This window comes from Loxodonta africana, chromosome 7 (assembly GCF_030014295.1).
Source record: "Loxodonta africana isolate mLoxAfr1 chromosome 7, mLoxAfr1.hap2, whole genome shotgun sequence".
Taxonomy (NCBI): domain Eukaryota; kingdom Metazoa; phylum Chordata; class Mammalia; order Proboscidea; family Elephantidae; genus Loxodonta; species Loxodonta africana.
In genome coordinates, this window is record NC_087348.1 from 38,995,369 (window position 1) to 39,012,826 (window position 17,458).

The 17,458-nt window shown below is 40.2% G+C and overlaps 1 protein-coding gene across 1 annotated transcript in view; it reads right to left on the reverse strand.

Annotated features, from left to right (window-relative positions):
* The window catches only part of EXT2 (exostosin glycosyltransferase 2), a 157,702-nt gene that overhangs the window by 131,600 nt on the left and 8,644 nt on the right, over positions 1 to 17,458 (reverse strand). The window contains exons 2-3 of the mRNA XM_010592111.3: positions 2,017 to 2,582; positions 960 to 1,049 (exon numbers count right to left, since the gene is read on the reverse strand). Coding sequence (XP_010590413.1) covers positions 960 to 1,049; positions 2,017 to 2,552 — 626 coding nt within the window. The 5' untranslated portion in view covers positions 2,553 to 2,582. The remainder of the gene's footprint in view (positions 1 to 959; positions 1,050 to 2,016; positions 2,583 to 17,458) is intronic.

Sequence of the window (17,458 nt, forward strand, 5' to 3'; positions counted from 1 at the left end):
TTCCACCTACACGATAGCCTTGAGGTTTCACTTTTACACATCCATCCCCTCAGCCTTATCTAGTGCTGCCATAACAGAAATACCATAAGTCAATGGCTTTGACAAAGAGAAATTTATTCTCTCACAGTCTAGTAGGTTACAAGTCCAAATTCAGGGTGTCGGCTTTAGGGGAAGCTTTCTCTCTCTGTCAGCTCTGGAAGAAGGTCCTTGTCCTCAATCTTCCCACGGTCAAGGAGCTTCTTAGGCTCAGGGACACCAGGCCTAAAGGATGCGCTCTGCTCCTGGTGCTGCTTTCTTGGTGGTATGAGGTCCCACTCTCTGCTTACTTCCCTTCCCTCTCATCTCTTGAGAGATAAAAGGTGGTGCAGGCCACGCCCCAGGGAAACTCCCTTTTGGATCAGGGAAGTGACCTGAGTAATCCTTTTAACAACAGGCAGAGATTATGATTTATAACACACAGGAAAATCACAAAATGGAGGACAACTACACATGGCCTAACCAAGTTGACACACATTCTGGGGGGACACAATTCAATCCATTATACCCTCATTAAGCCTTGACTTCACTTTCTACAGATGTCCCAAAACCAGAGGGGGCTGGCACAAGCCAATCATGAACCAGGCCTTATGGGGTGAGGGTGCTGCACTCAGGAGAACATAACTCAGGCTAAGAAAAAGGTAGTTTTCTTAAAGGAACCTTAGGGAGCTGTGAGTTTGTGTTAATGGGGGAGGAACAACTCAGGAAAGAAGGGTGGTTTTCCACAACAGATTTAAGGGGGCCTCAATACTTCCACGTCTTAATGAGGGAAATGCCTAGGACAATTTCCCTTTTTATTAAACAATTCTGATTATAAGTTAACTCCCAGTAGGCTTAGGAATATGATTTCACATGAACAAAAGGGTCTTGCATTTACTTAATCCTCAGAAACCTGTCAAAGGGACAACCCCGAACATGCCTACCTGTCTCTGGGGACATCCAGGGCCGTGTTATAATCTGGGGGCCCCCCAGGCAACATGTTGAACAGCAGGTGATTTGTACCTCGATCCCACCTATTAAGAAATTAAATACAGGAGAATTCGCATGTCAACTATGAAAAAACAAAAACAAGAGTCAGTTAATGGACGACAAGTAGCATGCATCCCCAAGCCAAAAGAGGGCCATTTCTCAGGTAAGGAAATTTCTGGAAATCCCAACAGGACATCAGGCACTAGTCTGGATCCCCAAAAAGGAAAAATGGGTGGATGTGTACTTCAAGTTGGTCCACTACAGAACTGTTTACAGTAAGAAAAACCTGAAAATTATCTAAATGTTCAACATTTGGTTACAGAAACAAAATTTAAATAGAAGATAAAAGTAAAACTGACTAAATACTTCAGCAGACATCTATGAAATGAAATACTATACAACCATTAAAATTATATAGTAAAAGAATATAAACTATTTGGAAGTATATTCATGATATATTAAGGAAAAAAAAAAAAAGCCAAAGAATACGTCCCGTATGAACTCATTCTTAAAAAAAGGAAAAAAGTATGTATATGTATTTATACAAAAATGATGGAAAGGTAACATCAAAATATTTATAATGGTTATCTCCTTGAGGAAGGAAATATGGAATGAATCTTATATGCTTTTTCCTTACTTGTATTTTCCAGGCTTTCTATACTGAACACGTACCAGGTAAGTAATAAAGGGGAGGGAAGACTACTTAAATTAAAAAGGAGAAGCATGGTAAAAAGATCCTTAGTTTTTTTTTAACCCTGCAGAGCAGGGAACGCACAGCAGTGGTACCGGAGATGGTACACAGCTTTTCACTGGTACAGGGACCAGATGCTTACCTCAGACATCTCATGCTACAAGTCAATCCCTCAACCACATCCCCTCCTGTGAGAAAAGAGACAGCAGCTGGAACCCAGCTCAAATGGAGGAACAGTCCCTACCCATCACCTTCCCCTTAGCTCCCTGAAGGACTATTCAAATACCCCTTGGGCTCTGGTCTGTAAAAGCACTAGATACCTAGAGAGCTGGGCCAAGGCTTGTGCAGTCTCCTTGACGCGCAGTGTGTTCTGGTTCAGCACGTCGATGGATGGCACAAACAGGCAGGCCCGGTTGATGTCGTCAGTGTAGTAGTCACTGTCTGAGATGGCCGTGAGCAGTTCATTATACTCCCGGGATATGGTGTTGCTGACTGGCACACCAAAGTCATCCACGTACTTTTTCAGAGAGTAGATGTACACCTTGATTTTGTTCTTGGGGTTGAAGCCGCAGCGATAGACATCAAAGCATGTATGCATTCTGCAACTGAGGTCCCCCCGCTCCGGGATGGGGCTGTCGGCCGGCAGCCTGACCACTGGCACGTCGCGGACACTGCGCTTCTCTATGCTCCAGTCGTTTGAGGACTCGATGGAATGGGGCCAGAACTGAAACATGCCAGTGGCGATGAGGCCCAGGAGGACAATGGAGAAGAGGGTGATGTAATAGATTCGGTGCTTGGTCTTCATTCTTGGGATGAGGGCAGGACCCCGGATGTTGTACTTGACCGACGCACACATAATGACACAGACAGCCTCTTCCTCACGCTCCTGGTTACCAGGTACAGAAAAGAGAAAAATCAAGGACTTAGAGTGGCAAATGACATTGAAAGGACTGCTCAACTTTTCATATACCTGTATCTTTCCCTTAAGTGGATTGATAAAATAATAAAAACAGATGTTTTCCCTAAAAATCTGATCTCTGTCCCTTCTTATATACAAATACACATTTGTATATATGAATACATATGTATATTATGTAATGTATTTAATATAGATATTACTAAATATAATTTTTAATATAGGCATTAACATATAACAAAAACCAAACTCGCTGCCATCAAGTCTATTCAGGTTCACAGCAACCCAGTAGGACAGAGTGGAACTGCCCCATAGAGTTTCCAAGGCTGTAATCTTTACGGAAGCAGCCTGCAACACCTTTCTCCCACAGAGTGGCTGGTGGGTTCAAATCACTGGCCTTTTGGTTGGCAGCCAAGTGCTTAATCACTGTGCCACCAGGGCTCCTTCATATATAGTAAATACATACTCACTCAAAGTATAAGATGGTAAACATGGGGAGCCTGGGCAGGAGGACAGGCACTGACCAAGGAAGAAAAATTTAAAGTGGGCTAGCTAAAGACAGTTTTTTTTTTTTTTCTTAGATACTTGCCTGACATAAACTGGTGCTTCATCTGAACAAACCAATGGTTGGTTATTCTAAAATCTGTTTTCATTCATTTAACTCATTCAGTCATTCAAACTTGTAGTGAGCACCTGCCATGAGTTGTGCAGGAAACAAAGATGAAAGCAAAGGCCCCACCTAAGAGGGACGTTTAGTCTAATGAGAGAAGCAAACAAAACTAAACAAAATACAAAATGTAAAAATGCCACCAGAAAACATTTAATAAAATGCAAAGGGTTATTAGAGATGACTAATCTTTAAATTTGGAGCCTGGTGGCACAGTGGGTAAGAGCTCAGGCTGCTAATCGAAAGGTCAGCAGTTTGAGTCTACCAGCCGCTCCTTGGAAACCCTATGGGGCAGTTCTACTCTGTCCTATAGGGTCTCCAGAGTCAGAATTAACTTGATGGCACACAACAACAATCTGTATTCTTTAAATAAGCTGCATATTGTTATTTTATAGTGAGAGTGATAGTTGATATATTTAGATGGAGGGAAGGAATGGAGAAGGGAGGAAGGGGAGAAAAGAAGGGCCAGTGTGGTAGACCCGTTTTCAAAGATGGACACCACCAATTCTTCCCATCCATGAATGTGCACGCCACTTCTCTCATTCAAAGGTGGAGTCTATTTCCCTTTAACTGGAATCTGGGGTAGTCTTGTGACTTGCTTTGACCAAGAGAATGTGGCAGAAGTGACATTCTGGGACTTTTGAAGCCAGGCCTTAAGAAATCCCATAGCTTTTGCTTTTTGCTTTTGCCCCCTTGGAATCCAGCTGCCATGCTGTAAAGGAAGCTGAACTCCTATTAGAATGCAACCTCATAAGAGACCCCAGTGGAAACCAGGTGGAGCAGGGATGAGCCATCCCCACCAAGCTCTGTACAAATTGCAGAATCATTAGCAAATAAACGGTGATGGTAGCGGTGGCTGTCACTGCTGTTTAAAGCCACTTTGGGAGTGGTATATTACACCGAACAGGTAAATGAAACATCCGATAAACGTCACTTACTGGAACATAAAGAAGATCTTTAGTCCTCAGCTGAAAATGCAGAGCTCCCTGTAGACCACAACGTAAGATCCTTATCAAACAACCCTAGCCCACTGGATGCCAAGACACCAAGGGAGGAGGGCAGAGCCTTGAGTGTAACTGCAGCATCTGCCACGGACTCACCATGTTACTGCAACAAGCTACCTTGGCATTCCACATGTCAAAGTTCTGATATACAAAATGGTCTCACTCTACTCATTTATCTTTCAGAAAAGCTATCAAAGTAAAGAGAAGTCACTGAAAAGTTCATAGACCATCTTAGCGTTTGATCATCATTTTCACTTGGAGAGCTAAACGGAGCTCTCCCCAGTCACGGCCCACACTGTGAAACCGTTGCCTGCCTAGCCAGCTGGGCATTGCCAAGCCTGGAATGTTGCAATCATTCTCAGTTTTCTGGCCTAAAATGTGCTGAACAGTCACAAATGGTTTGAACTTGTCTTTCTCTGAGTTCGGAACATACCAAGGAACTTCCTTGTTACACACTAATGAATGAAAGTTCATACATCTTAACCTTAAAGATGATCCTCTCTGGGGTATACACATCAGCCCTTCAACATATGCTAATTGAGTCTATGACAGAAATTTCGGCAGGAGAGCTATTTGACTTTTTCTGTCATTCTAACAATCAACAGGTCCCCAGCCTGCCTCCACCTCCTATCACCTCCAGGCCCACCTTACAGCTTCTTTGCCATTCTGTCTGTCCTGGAGCTTGAAGATAGGTCTTGGGACAAATGCACGCAAGTAGCTGCCCTCTCCACTGTCCCATGTTAGAACTTCCCAACAAGCTCGCACGTCTATTTATATTCCCAATCAGTGGTTCCCAAACACCCAAAGAGTTAGAATCACACAGGAAGCTTGTTAAATCACATATTCCTTGGTCCTACCACTGGTGGTTTTTCTTCAGTAGGTCTGAAAAACAGTATCACAGAATTTTAGCAAAATCCTCAGGTGTTTATTTTCTGCATTCAGGCTTGAAAGCTTTACTAATCATTAGACAAACTACCATTTAACACAGTGGCTTTCAAACTTTTTTTTACTGCGACCCAAAATAATACATTTCATAGTGGCTCAAATCAGATATGTTGTTCTTGTTAGGTGCTGTCGAGTCGGCTCCAACTCATAGCCACCCTATGCACAATAGAACGAAACACTGCCTGGTCCTGTGCCATCCTCCAATCACTGGTATGCTTGGGCCCGTTGTTGCAGCCACTGTGTCAATCCACCTCATTGAGGGTCTTCCTCTTCTTCACTGAACCTGTACTTCACCAAGCATGATATTCTTCTCCACAGACTGATCCCTCCTGACAACATGTCCAAAGTATGTAAGACGCAGTCTCACCATCCTTGCTTCTTAGGAGCATTCTGGTTGTACTTCTTCCAAGACAGATTTGTTTGTTCTCTTGGTAGTCCGTGGTATAGTCAATACTCTTTGCCAATACCACAATTCAAAGGCATCAGTTCTTCTTTGGTCTTCCTTATTCATTGTCCAGCTTTCACATGCATATGACGTGATTGAAAATACCATGGCTTGGGTCAGGTGTACCTTAGTCTTTCAAGGTGACATCTTTGCATTTCAACTCTTAACTCTAATCTTTTCTCCATTTATCATAAGGTTGCTTATTGGTCCAGTTGTGAGGATTTTTATTTTCTTTATGTTGAGGTGTAATCCATACTGAAGGCTGTGGTCTTTGACCTTCATTAGTAAGTGCTTCAAGCCTTTTTCACTTTCAGCAAGCAAGGTTGTGTCATCTGCATAACACAGGTTGTTAATGAGTCTTCCTCCAATCCTGATGCCCCGTTCTTCTTCATATAGTCCAGCTTCTCATATTATTTGCTCAGCATACAGATTTAATAGGTATGGTGAAAGGATACAACCCGGACGCACACCTTTCCTGACTTTAAACTACCCAGTATCCCCTTGTTCTGTCCGAACAACTGCCTCTTGATCTATGTACAGGTTTCTCAAGAGCACAATGAAGTGTTCTGGAATTCCCATTCTTCGCAATGTTGTCCATATATTTGTTATGATCCACACAGTCGAATGCCTTTGCATAATCAATAAAACACAGGTAAACATCCTTCTGGTATTCTCTGCTTTCAGCCAGGATCCATCTGACATCAGCAATGATATCCCTGGTTCCACGTCCTCTTCTGAAACTGGCCTGACTTTCTGGCAGTTCCCTGTTGATATACTGCTGCAGCCGTTTTTGAATGATCTTCAGCAGAATTTTGCTTGCGTGTGATATTAATGATATTGTTCTATAATCCCCACATTCGGTTTGATCACTTTTCTTGGGAATAGGCGTAAATATGGATCTCTTCCAGTCAGTTGGCCAGGAAGCTGTCTTCTGTATTTCTTGGTACAGACAAGTGAGTACTTTCAGCGCTGCATCCATTTGTTGAAACATCTCAGTTGATATTCCATCAATTCCTGAAGCCTTGTTTTTTGCCAATGCCATCAGTGCAGCTTGGACTTCTTCCTTCAGTATCATTGGTTCCTGATCATATGCTACCTCTTGAAATGGTTAAACGTCTACTAATTCTTTTGGTATAATGACTCTGCGTATTTCTTCCATCTTCTTTTGATGCTTCCTGCATCGTTTAATATTTTCCCCATAGAATCCTTCACTATTGCAACTCGAGGCTTGAATTTTTTCTTCAGTTCTTTCAGCTTGAGAAACGCCAAGCGTGTTCTTCCCTTTTGATTTTCTACCTCCAGCTCTTTGCACATGTCATTATAATATCCCCACATGTCTGTCAGTTTGTCATACTGTGGAGGCTTACGTGTTGCTGTGATGCTGAAACCTATGCCACCAGTATTCAGATACCAGCAGGGTCACCCATGGAGGACAGGTTTCAGCTGAGCTTCCAGACTAAGGCAGGTTAGGAAGAAGGACCTGGCAGTCTACTTCTGAAAAGAATTAGCCAGTGAAAACCTTATGAATACCAGTGGAACACTGCCTGATATAGTGCTGGAAGATGAGCCCCCCAGGTTGGAAGGCACTCAAAAGACTACTGGGGAAGAGCTGCCTCCTCAAAGTAGAGTCAACCTTAATGAAATGGATGGAGTAAAGCTTTTGGGACCTTCGTCTGCTGCTGTGGCACGACTCAAAATGAGAAGAAACAGCTGCAAACATCCAATAATAATCAGAACCTGGAATGTACGAAGTATGAATCTAGGAAAATTGGAAATTGTCAGAAAGGAAACGGAATGCATAAACATTGATATCTTAGGCACTGGTGAGCTGAAATGGACTGGTATCGGCCATTTTGAATCAGACAATCATATAGTCTACTATGCCGGGAATGACAACTTGAAGAAGGATGGTGTTGCGTTCATCGTCAAAAAGTGCATTTCAAGGTCTATCCTGAAGTACAACGCTGTCAGTGATAGGATAATATTCATAGGCCTACAAGGAAGACCAGTTAATACGACTATTATTCAAATTTATTCACCAACCACTAGGGCCAAAGATGAAGAAATGGAAGATTTTTCTCAGCTGCTACAGTCTGAAATTGATCGAACATGCAGTCAGGATGCATTGGTAATTACTGGTGATTGGAATGCAAAAGTTGGAAACAAAGTAAAACGATTGTTAGTTAGAAAATACGGCCTTGGTGAGAGAAACTGCTGGAAATCAAATGATAGAATTTTGCAAGACCAACGACTTCATTGCAAATACCTTTTTTACAAAATATAAATGGCGACTGTACACATGGACCTCACCAGATGAAATACATGGGAATTAAATCGACTCTATCTGTGGAAAAAGATGATGGATAAGCTCAATATCATCAGTCAGAACAAGGCCAGGGGCTGCCTGTGGAACAGACCATCAATTGCTCATATGCAAGTTCAGGCTGAAACTGAAGAAAATCAGAGCAAGGCCACAAAAGCCAAAATACAACCTTGAGTATATCCCACCTGAATTTAGAGACCATCTCAAGAACAGATTTGACAGGTTGAACACTAATGACTGAAGACCAGACGAGTTGTGGAATGACATCACGGACATCATACGTGAAGACAGCAAGAGGTCACTGAAAAGACAAGGAAAGAAAGAAAAGACCAAGATGGATGCCAGAAAAGACTGTGAAACTTGCCCTTGAATGTCGAGCAGCTAAATCGAAAGGAAGAAATGATGAAGTAAAAGAACGGAACAGAAAATTTCAAAGGGTGGCTCAAAAAGACAAAATCAGATATACATACAAATATTCGTGTGTATGTATATATGGGATAAAATTTTCATAAATAATGCTTAATTTTAGTAATGGTACTAGTCATAGAACATGTGATTAATGCTATATTTTTCTATTCTATTTATTGTTTTTTTAAATTAAATGCTGGTCATACCATACTAGATTGATCAGACACACAATTTGAAAAATACTATTTTCATATCTAATAAAACTGGGGTTAAGGGGGAAAAAAATGTGTCCACACCAAGAGCTTCACAAGTTTTAACGAGCTGCAGATTAACTATTAAAAAAAAAAAAAAAAAACTGTCTGCAATGTAATCCCAAAGGTAATAGAAGGTAGTAAGTAATAAATAAAAGCACAGAAGCTAATTAATTAAAAACAAAATAGAAAGGAACAACAATGCTAAAAGTTGTTTCGTTTTTTTTTTTAAAAAGGGGACAAATATAGAAAAAGAAGAAAAAAAATTGCCAAGTCAATCCTGACTCACACTAACTCCATGCATTACAGAGTAAAACTGCTCTATAGGGCTTTTTTGTTTGTTTGTTTTTGAAGTTTACTGTCTTTGGGGTGAAAGTGTACATAGCAAATTAGTTTCCCATTGAACAGTTCATACCCACACTGTTCTATGACATTGGTTGCTATCCCGTCAATGTGTCAGCACACTCCCCATTTCTACCCTACCTTCCCTGTTTCCATCCCTCCAGTTTCCCTGCCCCTGCTTGCCATCTCATTTTTGCTTCGGGGCTAACATTGCCCATTTGGTCTCGTATAGTTGGTCTAAGAACATTCCTCACAGGTGTTGTTTATTTTATAGGCCAATCGATTACAGGGCTGAAAGGCGACCTCCAGGAGTGGCTTCAGTTCCAGGTTAAAAGAGTATCCTTATGCTGATAGTCTTGGGGGTCCTCCAGTTTCTATCAGTCTAGTAGTAAGTCTGGTCTTTGTTATGAATTTTGAGTTTTGTTCTACATTTTTCTCCCATTTTCACCAGGACCTTGTAGTGTTCCTGATCAGAGTGGCGATAGTAGAAGCTGGGTACCATCTAGTTCTTCTGGTCTCTGGCTAGAGGAGGCTCTGGTTCATGTGAGCCACTAGTCCCATGGACAAATTGCTTCCTTGAGTGTTTGGTTTCCTTCACTCTCTTCTGCTCCAGATGGGAAGAGACCAATTGTTGCACATTAAATGGGCACTTGCAAGCTTTTAAGACCCCAGATGCTACTCAACAAACTAGGATACAGAACATTATCTTTATGAACTATGCTCTGCCAACTGATCCAGACGTCCCCTGAGACTATGGTTCTTAGCCTTCGAGCCCAGTAACTCAGTCCCACGAGGTATCTGGCTATGTCTAAGAAGTTGCCGTAACTGTGCCCTCTATGTGCTCTATTATATATATGAGTATATATGATGCACATACAAATACATATATACAAATGGCCACAACTATACCTATACATACATGAGTATGTACTCCCGTCTACCCTCTCACACCTTTATAGCATACATATCTACCTATATAACCACTCACAAATTTTTGGTTGTTATTAGAGTTGTTGCAGAATTGTATATCTACAGCTTTTACATTTATTGTGGTTGTCCTTTATTCTTGTGTCTCTCAGTGTCTTCATTTACCTTGGGCACATTGTCCCTAGGGAAACTCCCTTTACATTGGATCAGGGATGTGACCTTAGTAAGGGTGTTACAATCCCACCCTATCCTCTTTAACATAAAATTATCAGAAAACGGGGGACAACCACACAATACTGTGAATCATGGCCCAGTCAAATTGATACACACATTTTGGGGGGGACACAATTCAATCCATGACAACTAATGATCAAGAACATCTCTTCATATGTTTGTTAGATGCCTGAATGCCATCTTTGGTGAAGTGTCTGTTCATGTCCTTTGCCCATTTTTTGATTGGATTGTCTTTTTGTTGTTACGGTGTTGAAGTTTTCTATATATTTTAGAGATTAGACCCTTGTCAGATACGTCATTGCCAAAATTTTTTTCCCAGTCTGTAGGTTATCTTTTTACTCTTTTGGTAAAGTCTTTTGATGAGCATAAGTATTTAATTTTTAGGAGGTCCCAGTTATCTAGTTTATCTATTGTTGTTTGTGCATTTTTAGTTACGTTTGATAGTATATTATGCCAACAATTAGGACTCCTAGTTTTGTCACTATGGTATCTTCCAGGAACTTTATAGTTTTAGGTTTAACATTTAGGTCTTTGACCCATTTTGAGTTAGTTTTTGTGTACGGTGTGAGGTATGGATTGTTTCATTTCTCTGCAAATGGATATCCGGTTTTGCCAGCACTGTTTATTAAAGAGATTACCTCTTCCCCATTGAATCGGTATCAACCCTTTGTCAAAGATCAGCTGTTCACAGCTGAATGGATTTACTACTGGGTTCTCAGTTCTGTTCCATTGGTCTATGTGTCCGTCTTTGTACCAGTACCAGCCTGTTTTGACTACAACAGCTATATACTAAGTTCTGAGATCAGAAAGTGTGAGGCCTCTGACTTTGTTCTTTTTCTTCAATAATGCTTTAGCTATTCAGGGCCTCTTTCCTTTCCGTATAAAGCTAGATATTTGTTTTTCCATTTCGTTAAAGAACATTGTTGGGATTTGGATCAGGTTTGTATTACTGTATTTTTGTGCAAATAATGTACAATTTCTGTGTTTGTTTGCCAACTGCTCCTTCCCCGCTGGAAGTATATTCTTGAGTGCCGCTATGCCAATTTTTTTCTACAGGTTGCTATAACAAGAAAAAAACTTAGCATAGCACATTTACAAAAGTACCTCCTGGGAGGAGGAAGCAGTTGGCAAACAAATGTAGAAGGTGGATGTTATTTGCGTAAAAATACAGCGTATCTATAGATCTCTTTGGGTAGTATTAACATCTTCACAACGTTAAATCTTCCAATCCACTAGCGTGTTATGTTTTTCCATTTATGTAGGTCTCTTTTGGTTTCTTGCAGTAGTGTTTTTAGTTTTCCTTGTATAAGTCTATTACATCCTGGTTAGATGTATTCCTAGGTATTTTATCCTTTTGGGGGCTATTGTAAATGGTATTGTTTTCTTGATTTCCTTTACAGAGTTCTCCTTGTTAGTGTAGAGGAACTCAACTGATTTTTGTATGTTGATTTTGTACTCTGTCACTTTGCTGAACCCTGCTATTAGTTCCAGTAATTTTTCTTGTGAAATCTCTGTGATTTTCCATGTACAGCATCATGTCATCTGTGAACAGAAATGGTTTTACTTGTTTCTTACCAATCTGGATGCCCTTTATTTCCCTTTCTTGTCTTGTTACACTGGCTAGGACTTCCAGTACAATATTGAATAAGAGTGGTGATAAGGAGCATCCTTGGCTCATTCCCGATCTCAAGGGAAATGCTTTCAATCTCTCTCCACTGAGAATAATGTTGGCTGTTTGTTTCGTATATGTGCCCTTAATTATGTCGAAGAATTTCCCTTCTATTCCTATTTTGCTGAGAGTTTTTATCAGGAAAGGGTGTTTGGATTTTATCAAATGCCCTTTCTGCACCGAGATGATTGTGTTGATCTTTTTCCTTTGTTATTTATGTGGCAAATTACATTGATTTTCTAATGTTGAACCACTCTTGTATTCCTGGTATGAATCCCACCTGATCATGATGTATTATTTTTTTGATATGCTGTTGTATTCTGTTGGCTACAATTTTGTTGAGTATTTCTGCATCTATGTTCATGAGGGATACTGGTCTGTAATTTTCTTACTTTGTTGTATCTTTGCCTGGCTTTGGTATCAGGGTTATGCTGGCTTCATAGAATGAATTAGGGAGTATCCCTTCTTTTTCTGCATTCTGGACTGTTTGAGTAGAATAGGTATCAACTCTTCTCTGAATGTTTGGTAGGACTCTCCAGTGAAGCCATCTGGGCCAGGCTTTCTTTTGTTGTGAGTTTTTTAAAATGATACCTTCAATTTCTTATTTTGTTATGGGTCTATTTAGGTTTTCCCTCTGTTTGTGTTAGTTTAGGTAGATAATGTGTTTCTAGAAATTTGTCCATTTCTTCTAAATTTCTTCTAGGTTCTCAAATTTTTTAAGAGTATGATTTTTCATAATATTTTGTAATAATTCTCCTTATTGCGGTTAGTTCTATTGTAATATTGCCTGTTTGATTTTTATTTTGGTTATTTGCATCTTCTCATTTTTTTCCTCTGTCAATTTATCCAGTGGTTTGTCAATTTTATCGATCCTCTCAAAGAACCAATTTCTGGTTTTGTTGATTGTTTCTACTGTTTTTCTATTTCATTTATTTCTGCTCTGGTCTTTGTTGTTTCCTTTTTTCTTGTGACTGCAGGCTTCTTTTACTATTCCTTTTCTATTTGTTCAAACTGTCAGTTAAAATTATTGATTTTTGGATCTTCTTTTTGATGTGCACATTTATTACTATAAATTTTCCTCTGAGCACTGTTTTTGCTGTGTCTCAGAAGTTTTGATATGTTGTGTCTTCATTCTCATTTGATTCTAAGAACTTTTTAATTTCATTTTTAATTTCTTCTATAACCCAGTAGTTTTTAAGTAAAGTGTTACTCAGTTTTCATGTATTTTTCTTCCTTGCTCTTTCTATTACTGATTTCCACTTTTACAGCTTTATTGTCAGAGGAGATGATTTGTATTATGTTGATGTTTTTTAATTTATTAAGGCTTGATCTGTGGCCAAGAATATGCTCTCTTCTGGAAAATGACCCATGTGCATGGAAGAATGTGCACTATACTGCTACTGGGTGGTTCTGTATAGGCCTATAAGGTCAAGCTGGTTGAACACGTTACTTAGATTTTCTGTATCTTTATTAAGTTTCTAGTTCTGTCCATCGTTGAAAGTGGCATATTAGAGTCTCCTAATATTATTGTAGAATTATTTCTCTTTTCAATTCTGTCAAGAGTTTGTTTTACGTATTTTGGAAGTTTGTAATTGGGTAAATACTTATTATTGTTACATCTTCTTGGTGGATTGACCCTTTGATCGTTATATAATGCCCTTCTTTGTTGCTTATAGTGGAGCCCTGGTGGTACAATGGTTAAGAGCTAGGGGTGTTAACCAAAAGGCCAGCAATTCAAATCTACCAGCTGCTCCTTGGAAACCCTATGGGGAAGTTCTACTCTGTCCTACAGGGTGGCTATGAGTCAGAATTGACGGCAATAAATTTTTGGTTTGGTGTCTCTTATAATGCATTTTTACTTAAAGCTTATTTTATCCAAAATTATTATTGCTACTCCTGTTGTCTTTGGGTACTGTTTGCTTGATATATTTTTTCCATCGTTTGATTTTTAACTTATGACTTTGTGTCTAAGGTGTGTCTCTTGCAGGCAACATACTCACAGATCTTTTTTTTTTTTTAATCCATTCTTCTACTCTCTACCTCTTGACTGTATTTAGTTCATTTACATTCATTGTGATTAATGACAGGTATGGATTCATTGCTGTCATTTTGTTACACTTTTTTTTTTTTTTGGTGGTGTTAATGGTTTCTTTGTTCCTCTTTTCTGTCCTGAGTTCTTTCTGTACACCAAAACCAAACCCACTGCCATCAAGTCGATTCCAACTCATAGAGACCCTACAGGACAGAGTAGAACTGCCCAATACAGTTCCCAAGGAGCGCCTGGCGGATTTGAACTGCCAACCTCTTGGTTAGCAGCTGTAGCACTTAACCACTACGCCACCAGGGTTTCCTTTTCTGTACATGGATTTTCTTTTTGTATCAATCTTTGTTTTTGTGTTTACTGAGTCTGTTTGCTTCCTTTTTTGTTTTGATGAGTATGTTTATTACTTTTCTTTCTGGTTATTTTAAAGTCTATCCTGTTGTTGTTGTTGTTGTTAGGTGCCATTGAGTTAGTTCCAACTCATAGTGACCCTATGTACAACAGAATGAAACACTGCCTGGGCTCTGCACCATCCTCACAATTGTTGCTATATTTGAGCCCACTGTTGCAGCCACTGTGTTGATCCATCTCATCGAGGGTCTTCTCTTTACTGACCCTCTACTTCATCAAACATGATGTCCTTCTCCAGGGACTGGTCCCTCCTGATAACATATACAAAGTAACTGAGAAAAAGTTTCACTATCCTCACTTCTAAGGAACATTCTAACTGCACTTCCTCCAAGATTTGTTCGTTCTTGTGGCAGCTCATGGTATATTCAATATTCTTCACCAACACCATAATTTAACAGCATCAATTCTTCTTTGGTCCTCCTTATTCATTGTCCAGGTTTCACATGCATATGAGACGATTGAAAACACCATGCCTTGGATCAGGTGCACCTTAGTCTTCAAGGTGACATCTTTGGTTTTTCTTAACACTTCAAAGAGGTCTTTTGCAGCTGATCTGCACAATGCAACATGTTGTTTAATTTCCTGACTGCTGGTTACATTAGTGTTGATTGTGGTTCCAAGTAAAATTAAAATCCCTGACAATGTCAATCTTTTCTCCATTTATCAAGATGTTGCTTACTGGTCTATTTGTGAGGATTTGTGTTTTATGCTGAGGTCTAATCCTTACTGAAGACTGCAGTCTTTGATCTTCATCAGCAAGTGCTTCAAGTCTTTTTTCCTTTCAGCAAGGAAGGTTGTGTCATCTGCATATCACTGGTCGCTAATGAGCCTTCCTCCAATCCAGATGCCCCATTCTTCTTCACATAGTTCAGTTTCTGGGATTATTTCCTCAGCATATTATAGCTTGAATAAGTATGGTGAAAGGATACAACCCTGACATATACCTTTCCTGATTTTAAACCGTGCAGTATTCCCTTGCTCTGTTCGAATGACTTCCTCTTGGTCTATGTACAGGTTCCACATGAGCACAATTAAATGTTCTGGCACTCCCATTCTTTGCAATGTTATCCATAATTTGTTGATTCATACAGACAAATGCCTTTGCCTAGTCAATAAAACACAGGTAAACATCTTTCTGGTATTCCTCTGCTTTCAGCCATGATCCATCTGACATCAGCAATGATATCCCTCATCCCATGTCCTCTTCTGAATCTGGCTTGAATTTCTGGCAGTTCCCTGTCGATGTACTGCCTCAACCATTTTTCTTAATTATCTCCACAAAATGTTACTTGTGTGTGATATTAATGTTATTGTTCAATAACTTCTGCATTCTGTTGGATCACCTTTCTTCAGAAGGGGTACAAACATGGATCTCTCCCAGTCAGTTGGCCAGGTAGTTGTCTTCCAAATTTCTTGGCATAGACGAGTGAGCACTTCCAGCATCGCATACATTTGTTGAAACATCTCAGTTGGTGTTTTGTCGACTCCTGGAGCCTTGTTTTTCACCCATGATTTCAGTGCAGCTTGGACTTCCTCCTTCAATGCCACCAGTTCTCGATCATATGCTACCTCCTGAAATGCTTGAATGTCAACCAATTCTTTTTGGTACAGTGACTCTGTGTATTCCTTCCATCTTATTTTGATGCTTTCTGCATTGTTAAATGTTTTGAGGACTACGTTTACCTTAATCCTCTAAAACAGTCTGTTATATCTTGAAATCACCTTGACTTTTTCCCCATATATACGTTCTATAACTACATCTTTTATTGCCCCTTTTTGTTTTGAAGTTGTCATTTACAGCTTAACTCCCCTGGCTTCCTATAGTCAGTTTTTTAGCTTTGTTTTGCTTCTGTGAAGTTTTTATCTGGGTTGATATCTGGGTGTTGTTGTCATGAGTCCTTATCTCAGGTTGCTGTCTGATGTCGCTGGTTCTCTATTCGAAGGACTCCCTTTAATATTTCTTGTAAGGTTGGCCTGGTTTTTACAAATTCCCTTCGTTTCTGCTCATCTGGGCTTGTCTTAGTTTCACCATTGTTTTTGAAAGACAATTTGGTGGATATATGGTTCTTCTTTGGTGTCATGGACTGAATGGTGTCCCCCCAAAATATGTGTCAACTTGGTTAGGCCATGATTCCCAGTATTACGTGATTGTCCACCATTTTGTGATTTTCCTATGTGTTATAACTCATAATCTCTGCCTGTGGTTAAAAGGGTTAGGGTGGGATGTAACACCCTTGCTCAGGTCACATCCCTGATCCAATGTAAAGGGAGTTTCCCTGGGGTGTGGCCTCCACCATCTTTTATCTTACAAGAGATAAAAGAAAAGGGAAACAAGCAGAGAGTTGGAGACCTCATACCACCAAGAAAGCAGTGCTGGGAGCAGAATGCATCCTTTGGATTGGGCGTTCCTGCACGGAGAAGCTCCTAGTCTGGGGAAGATTGATGACAAGGACCTTCCTCCAGAGCTGACAGAAAAAGCCTTCTCCAGGAGCTGATACCCTGAATTTGGACTTCTAGCTTTAATAGACTGTGAGATAATAAATTTCCATTTGTTGAAGCTTTCCACTCATGGTATTTGTTATAGCAGCACTACATGGCTGATACATTCTGCAATTCTTTTCCTTCAGGATTTTATATACGTCATCCCATTGCCTTCTTGCCTGCATGCTTTCTGATAAAAAATCAGCACTTAGTCTTACTGTAAGTGATATTTCATTTTTCATAAGCTGCTTTCAGTATTCTCTGTCTTTGATTTTAGAAAGATTATGTCTTGGTGTTTTTTTTGGTGGGGGGAGGGTTTTTGGTGGGGGTTTGTTGAGCTTCTTGGATGGTGTCTTAAGTTATATAGTGCTGCTGTAACAGAAGTACCACAGTGGATGGCTTTAACAAAGAGATATTTATTCTCTCATAGCCTAGGAGGCTAGAAGTCTGAACTCAGGGTCCCAGCTCCAGGGTGAGGCTTTCTCTCTCTGTCAGCTCTGGGGGAAGGTCCTTGTCATCAATCTTCCCTGGTCAAGGAGCTTCTCAGCACAGGGGTCCCAGGTCCAAAGGACATGCTCTGCTCCCAGTGCTGCTTTCCTGGTGGTATGGGGTCCCCTTGTCCTCTGCTCACCTCTCTCTTTTATGTCTCAAAAGAGACTGACTTAAGACACAACCTAATCTTGTAGATGAAGTTCCGC